Raw genomic sequence first — 18,593 nt, forward strand, 5'->3', positions numbered from 1 at the left:
CAAGAGCAGGAGTTAAAAAAAACCTGGAAGCAACTGCAAAGCATTGAGTGGCAGACATCTTTGTGTCGTTACTATGGTGACCAAAACTCACTGAAGTGAGCAAACAGACAGCAACCGCTGAAAAAACACAAAGTCTGACCAAGTTTTCTTTTTTTTCTTCCTTTATCTTAACTTACTTTGAATAAGACAAAATTAACTTAAAGCTACGGTTGTCATGGTAACAAATTTTCCTGGATGATAAATTGTATCAAAGGTTATCATGATAAACGATAACATTGTTGTTTTGAGACCGTTTTAGTAATATAGTGGTAATAATGGCATAATAATGCAAGAACAAGTTCTCAGAGATCAATAAACTTTAGATTCTAACAAACATTTAATGCTGGAAGACATTTTAAATATCCAAAGTAAATATCAAATGAAATGAATTTTGAAATGTCTGTAAACAAAATTATCCTTCAAAAAAAAGAAATGAGGGCTTGTTGAGACTGAAGACTTTTATTATCCAGCATTTTGTAGAAAGAGAGAAAAAAAGAAAAACAATAAATCATGAAAATGATTGAGTTTGTTTTAACTGATTTATTGTGACAAGCCTATTTACAAATGACTTTTCAGCAACAAATAGGAGCTTTTTTAAGTCAATAATTTCTTAATATTTATAAGAAAACTATTATTTCACTTATAACGAGACATTTTTTCTACGTTTTAAGTAAAATAACCAGCCAATGGCACCAGTACGTTTCTAATAAATATTAAGAAATTATTGACTTAAAAGAAGCTGAAATGTTACTTCCTTGTCAGTTTTGTCTTACTTCAAGTTGAATAAGATTTTTGTGGTAGAAAGTAAAAAAAACTTGGTGAGTTTTTGTGCTTCTGCAGCTCTGAGTGGAGGTTAGGTGGGATGTTTGTGAGTTAATTTTTCCACAGGGAAAGTTTCAAACGCAGCTCAGCAGTCTGCTCCTGCTCCAGTCTGGACAACTTTCTGCTCACTCCATGATTGGGTTTTTATTGCTTCTCTTCAGGCCTGAGAGCAGCGGCTTCACGTCTGAATGAATCTGAACCGATGAGCAGAGAGCTGTGCAGGCAGGGCGGAGGTAGGGGGGGAGCTCAGGGGCCCTGGCCTACCTTTGCAGTGGGTCACACGTCGCATCCCTTGTAAAGGTCAGAGAGACACACAAGCACCAGATGAAGGCTGGCATCGCTTCCTCACCTCTACAGTGACCTCACTTCCTGTTTCCTGGTGAACGGCAGCTTCTGTCCATGATGTTTTTAACAAACCACGGAGATCGTTTTCTAACCGTTTCTCTCTAACTTCATAATTTTTTAAATGTTTTTCCATCTATTTTTTTATCATTTTAAAAAGAAAGTTCCATGTTTGTTCAAATATTAAGTGGAAAATTCTGCATGCATGCTAAGCATTGGTAAGATCTTCTTAGGTAAATGACAATAAATGCAAACCTAAATTTGCCTGGGGTGTGAATACTGTTGTGGAGGATATTATGTAACAAATACAAGTATAAAATATAAAAACAATAACGGCTCCTATTGCTGCGGTGAATTTAATTTATTGTAACAAAAATCTGAAACAGCTTCTGAACTGAAATCTACAAAAAAAAATGTTTTAATAAGAAAAGAATGAATGAATGAATTTTGAAGTAAGAGTGAAACGATATGAGGTGAATGTGTTAAATGTAAAGAATGAACGATGAGAAAATGAATGTTTAACAGTGACATTTAAAGCAGGGCATCATGGAAAGAAGCTGAAGTGACACAGAAGTCATAGCTGATACTAAATTTGTTTTTTGGAAAAAATAACATCGGCTCTCAACTCTTTGAAAAAGAAAAAGCTGGACTCTCACCTGCATTGAACACTGGATCCCTCTGTTTGCTGCAAAATAAATGAATAAACACACAACTGTCAGTCATCCAAGTTCACACACTTCAGTTTAGAAAACTAAAAACCTAAAGAATCAGTAGCTGCGTTTAACCATAAAATTGTGCAAATTGAAATTTTGAAAATAAATTTGCTTAATGGAGACACAGCAATTAAGAAAAACCCTCCAGTTTTATGACAAAAACATTTTTGTGCTAGGATGAGTCGGTGTTTCGAAACACTTTTTTAGCATCACAAAAGTCACAACAGCCGGATGTTACTACTGGAGAAAACAACAAAGAAGACGATGACAGGAAGTGGTAGGAGGATGAGCTCTCAGCATTGGTCAAAAAATGAACTGAACTAAGAGTAGCGCTACTTAAACATGTTTTTTACTCAGAAGTAAAAGGTCGCCATCCAAGAAATTACTCAAGTACAGTTAAAAAAAAGTATTTCGTTAAAAGTCTACTCAAGTACTGAGTAACAGATCAAATTCTGATTCAATTTTTTAAAATTACATAATCAGAAAGTTTGATGCTTTAAGGACCAAGAAGACAATGATTTATATAAGTCACAAAAAATAACAAAATCAGGCAAAATAACATTTTTCCAAATCAGTTTCTTTCAATAAAAACTTTTGAAACTAACAAAAACTGCAGGTGTGAGTCCGTGTCCGTGTTAAAACCTGTTTGTTTTTCATTCAGTGGGTAGAAAATCCAGACATTTTACTCAAGTAAGCAAGAGTAGTGATACTTCTTAATAAAATTAAAGTAAAAGTAAAAAGTACAGCGTAGCAAAAATGCTCCTATAAGTAAAAAAAAAAAAAAAAAATACTGAAGTAAATGTAACTAGTTACTTCCCAACTGTGGCTCTCACAGCATCGCACAGTTCATAAAACGTTGTGTGTCAGTCTAACGTGTTGAATCCACAGTAAAATGGCCGACTATAATTGCTCCCAAGTGTCGTGTCGCTCCAACGCCCGAATAAGACGCCGACGTTTCCTCTGACGGCTGAATTATAAATGAACCTTACTGTTCACATCCGTCGCTGGCATGATTCATGTGTTATTTTAATTCAGCAACTGTAGAATTGTTTTTGTTTGTTTTTTTATATTAGGAGAATATTGACAAAGATTTCCACACATTTGGGATGGAAACGCAGGTAGTGCCTGCGGTTTGGGTTTACCTGTCGCTTCTCTTGCCGCTGGAGTTGCTGCCCGTTGACCCGGCCCGTGTCCGGTTCCCCTTGGAGTCGCCTGAGTCCTTGCGAGTGAGAGTCCCCACGTGTTCGTTTGAGTTGGCTCTCCTCACAGTGCTGCAGGACAGACACAAGAAGCAAAACCAGTGAGTGGAGGCAGACAGAATAATGGGCCGTAAAATTACCTGACGGCAGCGTCTGTGAGCTGTCAAGGAAAGATTTTATCCATAAAGATTTGTTTTTATGCTCCATCAGCAACAAGAAGGCGTTTGAGACATAAAGAACAATCTCTCATTTTACTGCTGAAATTAGGGATGCAAGTTATCGATTAATGAGCTGATAAAAAGTTGATTTATCTTATCGACTAATGATTAATTGAGAAGTGGCTTTTCTTAAGAATCTGAGTTTTCTCTTGATTCAAGAGGGCTCAGACTTGATATGGCAGGCTAAATGTTTCATGATATGCTGAATTTTTTAAAAAGCTATTAAAATTTAACATTATTTTGTGTCAGCTGTATTAACAAAGAGATAAAATAGAAATTTGTGGTTTGCATCCCTGGACTAAATACAGTATTTTTATACCTCCTCTAACAAAGGAAACAATAAAATGAATTAAAATCTGTTCTGTTCTTATAAAAGTCTTGGTAAAACAACAACTTGTATTCAGATTGGGAAAATTCAATTCAAGGACTGCTGATCCTGCCCTAAAAACATACAAACATATAAAACAGTCACAATAAATTAAGTTCGCTTCACTGCCTTCCAAAGCAACAAGCGGCAAATTAGGCAGCAAATAAAAAGGTGTTTGCTCAGTCAGTGTTATTGTCTGCATCAAACCGGCTGAAATACATAAAACATTGGAATTTGTTGAAGTGCAAAATGAAAAGATTGTATTTCTCCACCGGAATTCAGTTTATTTAAACCAACAACGTGTCAGAATAAAAGCAGCGCTGTGCAGATCTGCATGAGGGCAGCCGCTATTTTTTCCACAACAAAAAAAAGAGCCAAATCAGCAGTCAGCAGGCAGACAGGTCATCTAATCCAGTCTGTCCAGAACCTGAAACTCGCCGCTGGCTTTTATCCCTTCTGCACAGACTGTGTGTGTTTTTATTCAAAGCAGCAGAGAGGAACAACTGTTTGCTCTGTTTTTCCCGTGAGGAATCACAGCGTCCTAATTGGACCGCAGGGCTTTAAAGGCTGCAGCGAGTCGGGAAGCGACTGCGACGAAGCTTAAATTAATACAAACATCAGTGAGTTACACTAAAATCCAACTGTCTATGTTTACACACTGCAAAAACACAAAATCTTACAAAGTATTTTTTTTTTGAAAAAGTGAAAACTTATTTAATCCCTAAATTAAATTTATCACTTACCAATTCAGAATTTACCTGAAAAGTGTAATAAAAACATGCATTTATATGCCTGTTTAATTTACTGTGCCAAAGAAAAATCTAAACACAATTATTATACATACATATATAAAACTCTCATGCAGTCATAACACAGAGATGTGTGTTTAATATGAACAAATTAGAGTCAGATTAAAATCTTTTGAATGCTTCTGTTGATCAGATTAGGTCAGGACATAGAAAAACACAACTTGAACTGTAAAAACATAAAATCTTACCAATCTTAAAAAGTTCTAGTTCCACTGGCAGATTATAAAATTTATAACAAGACATTTTTCTCATGTTTCAATTGAATTAATCTGCCAGTGGATCTAGAACTTTCATAAATATTAAGGAATTATTGACTTAAAACAAAGTCCTATATCTTGCTAAAAAAAATACTTGTAACTTAGTTTTGTCTTACTTCAAGTGTACTAAGTTATTTGCAGTAGAGACTTGAACCAAAATAACTTGGTAAGGCTTTTTGTTTTTACAGTGCAAGAGGTGAAATGGCAGAAGGTGAAGTTTTAGTTTTAAATGGCGGTGATGTTAGCTGGGTGACTCTCACCTGAGGGACAACATTCTGGTGGGAAGAGACAAACAGGACAAAACATGAGATGAAAACAGGAGATGCTTTCAAAAACAGGCTGCAGGAGAGGATGTGTCTGGGAAACAAACACGATGCACGAGGAGGGGAAAAAACTCAGCTGGAGAATAGAAACATTTATTTCAGTTTTCCAGCTAAAAAAAAACTCTTACAGTGAAATTTCTCTAAGAAAGTAGCAATTTAATTTTTGAGCTTTTGCTAATTTGACAGTTCTCCAGCAGACTGTCACTACAAAAAATTGTATAAAAGAAACAGGCAGTTCATAAGTATACCAAAGGAAAGTTTAGTGGAAGAAAAACATATCGCAGGAACTTAGGATTATAAAATAAAGTCTCATTCTAGTGAGTTACAGGGAATGTTCAGGATATGGGCTACACCTGCTGCATTCCTTATTATTGTTACTCCAGAACTGGAGTCCGTGTAGAAAGAATCTTAATTTGATCAAAGGAGAAAAGGATTGAACCGTTACTCCAATTCTGACATTAGATTTTGCATTTCATTTGAAAATCAAGGTCCCAGTTTCTGGAAAAACTGCAGAGAGGAACAAAAATCCTTTGCCGTTACCTTGCAACCAAAGCCAAGTCTAGTAGCCCTGTTGCCTAGCAACCCAAAATGGAGATCCAGCACAAGTGGTCAGCTCATTTTACCACTGCTGGAAAAGATACATGTTTATTTGTTGACTTACCATCTAGAAACCATTTGCTGCATTCTTGTTGGTCGTGTAGGAGGCTCCACTTTTGCTTATCAAACATGTACGGTTATATAGTTTCGCATATTTGCAGCCATTTTGACGTGCGAGTGTATACGCTGAGTTCCAGGGCGTGGCCAGCAGCAGCTTATTTGGATTTAAAGTGACAGAGACCCTAAAACAGCTCAATACAGGCAGAACTGAGCAGACTGATTCTCACTAAGAATGATTCTTTTAGAAACTTTTTCCTCTAATTTTAGTGAACACAGGCAGACGGTATTAGAGCTGGGAGGTTTGTTTGGACTGAGCTGCTCCTCATCTGATTATGTTAATGTCATCCAGGAACGGGAAAAGACTTTTGTTCCCCTGGCAGACTTAATTTGTAGCTTGACCTCCACGTGAACACACACACCGCAGTGACAAAGAAGTCTCTCTGCATCAGTCTCGTTAAATGTCAGTGAATTTGGCTGGAAGAAAAGCTGAAATGTGAGAGTTCAAACGGCAGAAACACAAAGCAACGTGGCTGTGTGGACCGAAGATTTACAACAGCATTAATAAAACTAGGGCTGCAGCTAAAGATTATTTTAGTAATCAAATATTTTCCCAATTATTCTGACGATTAATCGGGTAATCATATAAAAATGCAAACAATTTAATTCCTTTTTAAAACATTAATGTTAAATGCAAAATGTATATATATTTTTCCAACAGCTTTTAATTATTGTTCTAACCATGTTGCTCTTCCTGCAAATGGTTCTTTAGAGTCTTTTTACTCCAGTTAATCGATTAATCAGTCGCTAAATTAGTTGACGATTATCTTAAGAATCGATTAATCAGTCACTAAATTAGTTGACGATTATCTTAATAATTGATTAATCATAATTAATTCGGTTAATCGTTTCAGCACTGAAGACCTGCTGAATTTTTCATAAAAATAGCAAAAATATGTTTAATAAAGTGAAATAAAAAAACAAATCTATCAATCTGCTGAATAGTATGACGGAGTATTAGAGCGATGCTAAGAAAATAAAACTAATAAAATTATAAGAATAAAATTGTATTATTACAAAAATAAAAATAAAATAATATGAGAATAAAGTTGCAAATAATGAAATTTTTGTATTAGTTTGTTACTCCGTCGCAGGACGGTACTCCCTTTGTTTTGGTTCCTGACCTCTTGTTGGCTGCCGGGCCGGCGTCCTTCCTGGTCCCGGGTCCAGACGGGGAGGGCAGGGTGCTGCTGCCTTTCTTCGGCAGAACGGTCCCGTTGTTGACCGTGGGCCGCAGCGGCAGAGTGGCGATCATCGGCCTGGCTGGAGGACAAACAACAAGCAGGACGGTGAGGAGCGTCGGCTGCTGCAGCGAAACGTTTACATCAGCGACGAAGGAGGAGAAAATAACAAATATAAAGAACTAAACTGGTTACTTTATAGCAGGATTTACATTTTCGTAACATTAAGCTACTGTTTGGATGTTGACATTATTCTGGAGGATTTATTAAGCCCACTTACTGGATTTGGACACATTATTTCCAGGAGAATTCGCCATTCTGATAAATTTCTTATAATTATAAAAATGTTGAATTATGAAGTTAGGGAAGACCAAAAGTGTTCATATTCATTGGCCTTACAGCTAACGATTATTCTTAGGTGATTATTCTAATGATTAATCAATTAATCGGATAAAAAATTGGCACATTTTGCAGATTTTTCAGCTAACAAATTAAATCTTTTTTTATATTAGAAATACACTAAAAGATGGAAACAAATAATTTTGCTTTTTAAATAAGAAAAATATTTTATTTCCTAAAAAGTAATGACGCAGCGTTCCTTTAGGAAATACTAGATTATTAATGCAAAAGATGCTAAAAAAATGTATGTATTTCTAACATCAACATGTGAAAAGATCCTCTCATTCTGCTTCATTTATTTTTGATTAGCTGATTAATAATTTGATTGAAAAAGGTGCCAGTTTATTTTAACCAGGTGAAACTAAAATTTGTGTTTAATTTTTTTAATCTTAAATACTAAATGTATATAATTTTTTGTTCGATTTTGACTTTATTACTGCTCTGAATAAGTTATTGTTTTCAGCAGAATTACCTTTTTTGAGTCAGTATACTCCAGTCAACAATTAATCAACCACTAAGTGAGTTGGCAGTTCTTTTAAGTAATAATTAATAATTTAATAATAAAATAATTAATCATGGTTAATGCGATTAATTGTTTTTGCCCTAATATTTATCACTAAGCCTTAAATGTAGTGAATGTGGATAAATGTAGTGACATTTATCCACATCCTTTAATGTGACGACAGATTCAGATTTAAAAATAGTTTATTCATCCAAAGAGGAAAATAAACGTTGTCATAACTCATTAATTAATTTTTTAAAAACATTTTCCTTAGAACTACAGCATTAATCCAGTAGTTTGTACTATTTTCATGATAATTTTCCAATAAATCAGTTCTAAAGCAGTTCTAGCTGTTCTATCTAGCAACCTCAGCCCAGCCCATCGCCTAGCAACCCAAGCAAGAGTTCCAGCATGTCTGGTCAGCTGGTCTTACTGCTTTATTCTCTGTGTGGTTGTTCAGTTACCACCCAGAAACCACTTTTTGCATTCTTGTTGGTTGTGCAGGAAGCTCCACTTCTGCTTTTCAAAGCTGTACGGTTGTATAATTGTCCATCTGTTTGCTGCCATTTTCATGCGCGAGTGTAAACGTTGAGTTGGAGGCGTAGCCAGCAGAGGCTCATTCTGAACTGAGCAGACTAAACTCTAATTATCTAAAGATGATTTTGTGTAAAAAAAATGTAATAAACATGTTTTTTAAAGTTCACAAACCAATCCTAACCTGTTCAATGAAGCATAATAGATCAGCTTCACAAACACATGGAGAGATTTTATTAAACAGAGATACAAAAATGAGACCTATCATGTTTTACAGAAAATGTCAAACAAGAATAAGAAACACTGGGCAGCAGGATAATCTGGTGGAGAAAAGGAGAATCTGACTCATAGGAAACAATCAGTCATTTCCCCAAACCAACTCACCAACACGACACGATACTGAAAGTTGGTCACAATAAGAGAGATGCTGTATAATACATAAATTCACTCACTTTCACCATTTTTCAGTGTCCTACATTCTTATAATTTGTGTAAATTAAGTATAAATGTTTAAGATTGTATTTTCAACAAAGAAAATTGCATGAGCTGATCAGCTATTGAGTCAGATCTCATCACTTCCTGACATCTGAGCCCAAACGTTGGTTCTGGAACGGCTGAACAGAAGCTGACGGCATGCAGGCAGACAGACAGCAGCAGTGGCAGCATGCAAAACAATGCAACAAGTGCAGCCAACAAGTGCAGATCAAAAATCATCAGCAGCAGAGTTTAACTTGCAGGTGTGAAGGTGAAAAAATCAAGACGCCATAATTTTCAAGGAAAATGATGAAAGCTGCTCCTGGATTGGCTGCTTTGAAAATGTCAGCTGATTGTGTATCAAGTAGCATTGAGTTAAAGTATTTTTGACTCCCAAGCTGCATTTTCTTAAACCCTCCTTAACTTTAGGGTGTCCTAACTTTTTCCTCAAGTAAAAAACAGTTTTGTTTTTCATTCTTGTTGTTGAAGTGAAATTAAATCTTTCCAGATACACATAAAAAGAATTAGACATCAATTTCTGAACAAGACAAACTTTATAGTAAATAAATGTTACATTTACAAATAAAATATTTTAGAAAGATTGCATTTTTCATTTTGTGAATAAATTATTTATTCTTATTAACGTATGTAGTAAAAACAGAAGCAACCTTTATTGTCCCATATGGGGGAAATTCAGGTTTAGCAGCATAGTTAGGTGTAAAATGTTCTTAAAGTGTTACAAACAATATATAAACTACAAGTTATAGTAAATTAAATTTGTCTTCTAATCTGAACATTGTGCAGCATATTGAGGTGAAATGTTGCAGGCAACGACTGAAAAGTGCACAACAGGCCCAGTGAGTGCAGACAAGCTACAGCCGGCCTACCTGACTTGCCAAAACTGCTGTCTGCTGATGGAGATTTTCTCATCTTAGTGGGCTCTATCGCACAACGCAATTAACAAAACAACACAGTCATGGAGGAGAAGAGAGTGACAGCTGGTCAGAGGAGTCAAGCAGAATCTGAAGTAACTTCAACAGGTGGGAGAAATGTAAAGGAAAAGCTCCACCAACAGATAAAATCATGTAAGGAGAAACAAAGCAGAGGTAAAAGTGAAGGATCTGGTTCTGTGCTACCTTTGGTGGGTCCTCTGCGCGACCCCATGGCCTGCTGCTCTTCTGAGTGGTTCAGCCTCCGAACCACGTCGGCCAGAGCGGACTTGAGCAGCTGGATCTCATCCTCCTGCATCTGGACCCGCTGCTCCAGGGAGGCGATGCGGTCCGTCACCTCCATGCTGCTGGCTGCTGACGCGCTGTCATCTGAGGAGACAAGATATGTCAACTTATCAGGCAAAATTCACATTTAGTACATTTTTATGCTTCCATTTGGGTTTCTACTGCTTCTAAAAACAGCCAAAGTGCTTAAAGAAACACCAAGCTGTTTTTTTTTGACAATGACTTAACGTCTTTTAGTGTCTGGAAAATCCACCCGATTGCTAAAGGTGACCTGTTATGCTTCCTTGAACAGGTTAGGATAGATCCATGACATCATTCTTACATAATGACATCTCAGTTCTGCCTATTTTGAGCTGTTTTAGGGCCTCTTGCCACTTTAAATCTAAATATGCTGCTGTTGGCCACGGCCCCTCAAAATCTGTACAAATGTGCAATTTTACAACCGTACACCTTTGAAAAGCAAAGATGTACGGTTAACAAGAACGCAGCAAGTGTTTTCGGGATGGTAAGTCAACAACAAAACTCTTGTCTTTTCCAGCAGCCACTGTACAGTGGAAGAACCAGCTGACCAAGCATGCTGGAGCTCAGCTTGCTAGGTGACGGGCAGTGTAACTTTATATTCTGAAGTTTTTAAAATGGCTTATTTTCCAGACACCAATGCTATAACATTTTTTTAACCATTGGACTCTTTTTAGAAGCAGTTGAGACTCAAATATTAGTATAAAAACTCACTAAATGTGAATTTTGCACATTTGAAAGGCACTATGATGTTACCTAGCAACCCAACCTGAGGTCCACCATGTTTGGTCAGCTGGTTTTACTGCGGTACAATGGCTGCTGGAAACAACAAGTATTTTGCTGTTGACCAACTATCCAGAAACCACTTGCTGCATTCTTGTAGGTTGTGCAGGAGACTCCACTTCTGCTTTTCAAAGACGCATGGTTGCATAACTGCGTTGTTTTTCATGAGCAATAGTAAACGTTAAGTTGGGAAGCGAGGCCAGCAGCAGATTGTTGGTATTTAAAGTAACAAGAGGCCCTAAAAAGACTAGAAAGAGGCAGATCTGAGCAGACTAAAATCTCATTATCTAATAATGATTTTATGCAAAATAAAATGTAATTAAGTTTTGTATCGCCTACCCTAACCTCTTCAATAAAGCATAATAGGTCACTTTTAACAGGTAAACTTTGCCTTACTAGAGAGAAACCCAAATTGGATGCGAGGTTAATCACAGATTTGTTTCAAACGTCTTCCTGGCCTCTCATCAAGCCGGACAGATTATTATTTTGTCTCCAGCAGAAACCCAGATTGGGGGCCAAGCACCGGCCACCAGGGCCCACTTCATTAATGATAACACATGCACACCCACTTACTCGGGGTGTCCTCCATTAACACTTTGATGTCAGGGTGGGTTGTTGAAATATTCATGCAAATCAATGCCGTGTTTTCCCCACAGATTGATAATAACAGCCTGATGAATTATTCATGACGGAGCAGACACACTCAGAGTCTGAGTTCGACCCCCCGCCGCCTGACAGCATTACGGAAAAGCCTCTTGACCTCCGTAAATAACATCTTCAAACAATCAGCTGCAGCAGTTGTTGATTTCAGATGCTGAAAGTAAAGTGGCATGATGAGCTCCTGAGGGCTCATGAAAGCTTTTTAAAAGGTTACATCCCCGACCGAGACTCGATCAGATCTGAAATAAAGAAAACAAATCTTCCCAAACGAGTATTACAACCCCAGCACCCATTTTAAAAGGGTTCAGTCAATAAGTGGGAAGAAATTTAATGCATCCTTGTTTCTCGTAAAAGTCAAGTAGATTTTATTTGTATGTAGCCTCAAAAACAAGACGCTCTGTTCTTTTATAAAAATAAGAATGCCTGTGTTATAAATTGTATGTTGATGTTTAATTAGATGCCAGGGAAGGTTGTGCTTCTCTTTCACACTTGACTCAGTTCAATTTGGGAACAAATTTGCAAAATTTGTTGCATTTTCAGCTGCTGCAGTTCACTCTCTCACTGCACTGTGTCAAACAAACCAAATCTTTGAAAAACCTTTTCCCCTCCTCGCCAGTGGGGGCGATGCACTGAAAACCACTAAACGAAACGACACAAAAAACCTCTGCAGAAGATACTGAGCTAATCTTCCTTCTTCACAAAATCTAAACAAAAATGGAGTTTTTGTTTAGAATTTTAATGGTTGTAGGAATTTTATTTTGTTTTTAGTAAAAGACAAAGACATTTCTCCTGCTAGCTACAGATTCTAGTGGTTGTTTTGGTTGTGTTTACCCAGAATGCCCTGCACTGTAGTCCACTTCCTGCTTTTGGAGCGGTCTCCAAACCAACAGAGTTCACTTCAACTGAACCGAGATCGAGGTTTGTAAGCGGACCAGATTTCGCTGTTTTGGTCCGCTTAGAGTTCAATTACTCGTTCAGAACTCAAACAAACCGGACTTTCTAGACAACTTTTCAGAAACTACTTAGCACAGACATTTATAAAATTACATATTCAGTAAGAGGTTGCTGAAGAACGTTTGGTGGTTCATAATCTTAATGAAACGACCCGCCTTCCTCCTCTGATTTATTTGTGTCTAGTCAAAGGGGCAGCGCCATGTAAAATTTACATTTTGAGCTTTTCATCATATTTAATGTTATTCCCTCATCAAAAACACACCTGAAATGTTGCTGTGATTCTTTCATGCATGTTTAAGAAGTTGTGCAAGACGCCTGGGTGGACCTAGCCCCGCCTTCGAGGACAAAGCTCCTCCTTTAAGCATTATACAGCATTTTTTGACAACTGAAGTTATCATAGTTTCTTGATTGTGCTATAAAATGGACAAATAAATACTGCCCCTTTAAAACTTCTAAAACAAAACAAACCAAGCGTCCAAGAACTATGATGACTTCATTAATTTTCTTAAAAATAAAAGCATACATGTTTCCAGAAAATACTTTAACTGCTTTCCTCTCACCTGCAAATATCTCACCGAGGCAATCCATGTACATGTTTATATGTGAATGTCTGTCAGGATGTGAATTTCCTCAGATAAAGCTCCTCCTGTCTGCTGAGAATCTGCTGTGAGTCTGTTCTGTACACAGACAGCGACGGTGTAGCCGCCGTACAATGACTGGGTGTTACAGCTCTGAGCCAACATCCTCCGTCTGTCACCCGGCTCCAGCCAGTCAGAGAAGTTCCTCCAGAAAAACAAAAAAAAAAGCTTCCTAATAACACCACCACATACTTTCTACCCAGAGATTCACATCACTGAGGTGTCAATCTTTATTTGGCAACACATCCATCACAGTGTGGAGACTTGAACATTGTTCTGTCTGTGGGAGGGAGGATTACTGCCCACTAACAATCTCCAGTGGGGTCTTCACACCTGTCAGGCATCATCTCTAATCACATCATCTCTGTCCGTCTTCCTTAGCTTCCCTCCAACTTTTCCCCTGTCTGTCCTGGTTTCATTACTGGACCAATATGTGGCGGGGTCACAAATCTGAGACCGTGCTCTCCGCTCACCTTAATGGATCTGGGCATGCTGTCCCCCAATACCTTCCCCTGGAAAACGATGAGATTCAGGCAGGCAGCCGCCAGCTTGACTGCATGTCCATCACTGCAGCCACAGGGGGCAACAGGAAGGAAGAAAACCAAACCTGCTCATGATCGTCTCTGTAAAGGTCACACTGCAAAAACACAAAATATTACCAAACATTTTGGTCTAGTTTCTAGTGTAAATATTTTGAAATAAGACAAAACTAACTTAGAAGTAACTTTTCAGCCAAATAAATCAATAAATCCTTAATATTGATGAAAAACTATAGTTATAAGTAAAATAATCTGCCATTAGAACTAGTACTTCTTTGTGAATATTAATAAATTGACTTAAACAAGCTCTGATATTGTTGTATCTTCCAGACCTCTCAACTACAAACCCACGTTTAGAGTTGCTTTTGAAACTTACTCAATGAAACATTAATCAGCAAACTGATGTGTAACGACGGCAAAATGTAATGTTTCAATTATTGACTGTGATTTTATGACTTTTTATTTTTGTGTTTCTATGATGTCTAGACAGCATCTTGAACTGCCTGGTTGCTGAAATGTGCTACACAAATAAAATTTTATTTGAATTTTGATTTGATATCCTGATGAAAAATTACTTCCAAGTTAGTTTTGTTTTATTTTAAGTGTACTAAGAAATTCACACCAAAAAAGTAGACCAAAAATACTTGGTGAGATTTTGCATTTTTGCAGTGTTGAAAAGCATTAGTACAGCCTCCTGCGCAACCAACATGAATACAGCAAATGGTTTTTGAATGGTAAGTAAACAACAAAGCAGTTGTCTTTTCCAGCAGCCATTGTACAGTGGTAAAACCAGCTGACCAAACGTCCTGGAACTCAGCTTTGGTTGCTACGTGACGGGCTGGGCTCAGCTGGCGTTGCTAGGCAACGGGGCAGTGTCCATCAATTGTGACTCGACATTCTGGAAGTTTTTGAAACTGCTATTTTTCAACAAAAACCATTAACTTATAGCAAAAAAACATCTGGGTGTTTTTTTTTTTAAAAAAGCTTGGGTTGTTTTGATAAGCAGTTGAGATGCAAATGGAAATATAAAAACATGTAAAAAGTTAATTTTACGGAATATGTTTCTTTTAAGGATGAAAAGCTATCCAAACCCACTGTCCTCTTCTTAAATCATCTGCTAACTCTGATGAAACCACAAAAGTTGAGCTACATCTCATTGAGTTATTTTAAATACCAGCAAGAATGGCTGAACCATCTAAGTTCATCTTTTTTATTAATACTTTAAAACATTTTTAAAAACTGCATTTTGGGTTTACTCAAGTTGTCTTTCTTTGAATTGAAAGCTTATAAGTGTAGCAAAAAAAACCAAAAAAAAAAACCATTAAATTGTTTTTACGATTATATGCAAAACAGTAATTTAAAAAACACATGTGAAGCTCATTCCACGAATGCGGAGACTCCAGCTGTGTTCAACGTGTTGGACCTTCTCATGAACAGATGGTTAATGTTGAACATGCCAACAATCCACCGACGAACAGGCTGGTTAATGTTCGCTTTCTTTGCTCCAGCAGAGCAGAAATGTTTCACCAAAAAACCTGACGGAAAGTTCAGATGGCAGGAAAAATCTGTCAGAGGTTCTAAAAATCCACAAGTATTTTCAAAAACAAAAAGATGATAAAAGTCAAAATGGCCGCAGGAAAGAGCCTGTTAAAACACTGACTTCTGTTTGTTTTCCAAAGCGCATGCTGGGTGAAATCACCACTCCTGGCTTATCTGCTGGACGAACCCACCGACAGCTGGTTCCATTTCCAGAATATTCATTTGTTTGTCCAGATGGTGCATTGCCACTGCAACTTCAGCTGGTGAAAATTGTTCCTGCAGGACACCAACGTTTCCCAGTGAGTCTCATTTGTTAAAAGAAACAGCTGAACTCACTTTGCTGCTAGCTTTACTAATGGAGGCACCGAATGTTACTCAACTGGCTTAAAGAAATAAAAAAGACGCAACATTCTGTCATGGGTTTCTCATGATTATTGGTTTAGTAGATCATAATAATTTCACCAATCAACTGCAATCATTTTTAAGTTAAACAGCTGGATGTCATTAGTCCTGACCCAGGACAGTAAACTGAAACACTTAACCAAGAGAAATGAGAAAAGTCAAACTGCTTCTCCTAAATATGAGGCGGACTCTCCTTTTCACTTAAATTATTATTCAAAATTTACGTTTCAATCATTTTTATACTTCGATTTCGGTCTCAACTGCTTCTAAAAACAGTCCAAAATCTTAAAAAAAAAAAACTCATCCAGCCATTTTTGTCAATAAGTTTTTGTTTTTTTGGTGTCTGGACAATGAGCTGCTTCAAAACCCTCCCAATTGTTGAGTCTCAGTCAGCAGGCATTGCCTGTTACCTAGCAAACCCAGGCAGCCCAGCACCATCCCTAGCAACCCAAGCTGAGTTCCAGCACTTCTGGTTAGCTGGTTTTACCACTGTATGCGCTGTACAATGGCTGCTGGAAAAGACAAATGTTTTGTTGTTGACTTACCATCCAGAAACCACTTGTTGCATTCTTGTTGGTTGTGCAGAAAACTCAACTAAAGCTTGTCAAACATCTACTGCTATTGAGGTAATTGTCTGATTCTGGTTCGGTGAAGCAGATTCAGGTGTAAAAACTTCATATTATTTATGTTCCCATTCCATTAACCATAGAATTGCACAAAGTGAAATTATGAAAATAAATTAGCTTAATGGATATTTTTTGGTTTGGACTAGGATGAGGTGTGTTTGTTTTGGCCATAGATGTCTTTCACAAAACTGCAATGAAAACAGTTTCATGTGAATAATAACCAGATCTTACTACTGCCGAAAACAACAAAGAAGACAACAGAAAGTGGTAGGAAAATTATGGATTGTTTTATTTGTTATTTTCCCCAATTTGCAGCATACATAGCTGCTCCCAAGTATAAGCGGCTTGTCACTCCAACGCCTGAATGCTAACGTCTCCTCTGATGGCTAATAGATGGTTAGCACTAGCACCCTGGATTAGTTATGAATAAAATCGCATATAACTGTTTACATCCATTGCTGACGTTTTTTTAACGACTTACCACGTGAACAAATGTATTCTCATGTAATTTTATTTTAATTTCTTACTTAATGGAAACACCGTAATTGCAAAATTGCTTTTTTTCAACATTACCAGAATACAAGACCTGTGTGGGTTAGTAGTGGAAATGCAACTAATGATGCATCCGTTTCGGCTGCGGTCAGCAGCAGGTGATCTGCTGATGTCATTGAAGCAAATTAACTGGTCAGTTGAGGGAAACAGGTGCCTGATTACAACCCACCGCTAAAGGCTCTTTGGTTAACGGAGAAGGAAATCCTCACATACAAGACCAGAAGGGGGATTAAAGAGCAGAAAACAAGCAACACAGAGGGAGGGGGGAGAAAAAAAAACAAAGCAAAGCAGACTGGGTGGCTTTATATGGCAACACAGCACCACTGAAAGAAGGAAACTCTGCATGTACAAAGGTCAGCAAGGGGTCAAAGAGGAGATAATAAGAGGCGAAACAACCCCCACGTGGGGTTAAAGCACCATCCTCCTATCAGTCACATCCTTCCTGAAGTCAAACTCAGGTCAGACGGCAGCCCCACCTTCATCCTCTCACCCTGACAGGAATGGTGACCTCAAAAAATAAGATGTACGGCTGTGCTTCAGCAAAATGCATCATCAAGGAAGAGAAGATGAAACATCAAGGGTTTGTGTCTTTAAGACTAGAGATAGTTTCCTAATTATGGATGTTTATTTTACATTCATATATAATCATAATCATATATATATGATTTCATATGTGAAGTGCATTCATTTCTTAAAGGTGACCTATTATTCTTCCTTGAACATGGGCTTTGCTACAGATGTTAGTTACATTTTTTGCACAAAATCATTCTTAGATAATGAGATTTTAGTCAGAATGATTCCTTTTACAGCCTCCTGTCACTTTAAATCCAAATAATCTGCTGCTGGCCACGCTCCCTAACTCAACGTTTACACTCTGACGTGTAAATATATAAAACCGTACATCTCTGAAAAGCAGAAGTGGGACCTCCTGCACAACCAACAAGAATGCAGCAGGTGGTTTCTGGATTGTAAAACAACAACAAAAAAGCTGTCTTTTCCAGCAGCCATTGTACAGTGCATACAGTTGCTAGGCGACTTAACAAAAAAAGTCATCAAAAAAAATTAATTTATTGCCAAAAATGTCTCCCTGTTTTTTTTTAAGAGATCGGATTGTTTTTAGAAGCAATTAAAACCCAAACGGAAAAACAAAAACATGCAAAATGTGAATTTTGAATCATAGGTTCCCTTTAAATTTACATTTTCTCTGTAAAGATATTTCTAATGAGGGTAATAAAATCAACAACAACCAAAGTATTCCACACAATAAACACAAATAAACATAAATAACATATTTCTAACTTTTGACTTGGGTTGGAAAGAAAATAATTTTATAATAAACTGTTTTTGACCAGGTGTATCCCACAAGATTTCTAGTCAAAAAAATTAAAGAAGCTTTCCAACAATCATTAATAGGGGAGATAAAACAGACCTGGAATGAGTATTTAAAGTTTTTCAATTAAAATAAAAATCAGTGGACTTAAACAACATGGCTTTTTGTTGTCACTGCCTTGGACTCCACTGTTGAAGAAAGAACATGTAGTTTGTGGAAAACCCGGCAGAAAACTGAGAGATTATAATCTAGTCAGATGTGACCAACATTAAACTCTTGGTGTTGTTGCACATCTCATGTTCAGAGGAGAAATTACACTGCAAAACATCATTCCAGAAGTAAAGTTTGATCATTTATATAACCAAATGAACGGCAATGGAAAAATGTACGAGAACGCCCTTGATAAGAATCAGAAAATTAAACG

The 18,593-nt window shown here is 37.2% G+C and overlaps 1 protein-coding gene across 5 annotated transcripts in view; it reads right to left on the minus strand.

The window, feature by feature from the left end:
• Positions 1 to 18,593, minus strand: part of eml1 (EMAP like 1) — a 46,408-nt gene that overhangs the window by 14,097 nt on the left and 13,718 nt on the right. For 2 of the 5 annotated variants that reach the window (XM_088002479.1, XM_088002478.1), the window contains exons 2-7: positions 10,030 to 10,212; positions 9,781 to 9,834; positions 6,928 to 7,066; positions 3,059 to 3,187; positions 1,860 to 1,888; positions 1,126 to 1,152 (exon numbers count right to left, since the gene is read on the minus strand). In XM_088002479.1, coding sequence (XP_087858605.1) covers positions 1,126 to 1,152; positions 1,860 to 1,888; positions 3,059 to 3,187; positions 6,928 to 7,066; positions 9,781 to 9,834; positions 10,030 to 10,212 — 561 coding nt within the window. The remainder of the gene's footprint in view (positions 1 to 1,125; positions 1,153 to 1,859; positions 1,889 to 3,058; positions 3,188 to 6,927; positions 7,067 to 9,780; positions 9,835 to 10,029; positions 10,213 to 18,593) is intronic. The other 3 variants (XM_088002481.1, XM_088002480.1, XM_014987869.2) reach the window with 3 other exon arrangements.

Source organism: Poecilia mexicana, unplaced genomic scaffold, assembly GCF_051168715.1.
Source record: "Poecilia mexicana isolate PSO_F unplaced genomic scaffold, ASM5116871v1 scaffold_22, whole genome shotgun sequence".
Classification (NCBI taxonomy): domain Eukaryota; kingdom Metazoa; phylum Chordata; class Actinopteri; order Cyprinodontiformes; family Poeciliidae; genus Poecilia; species Poecilia mexicana.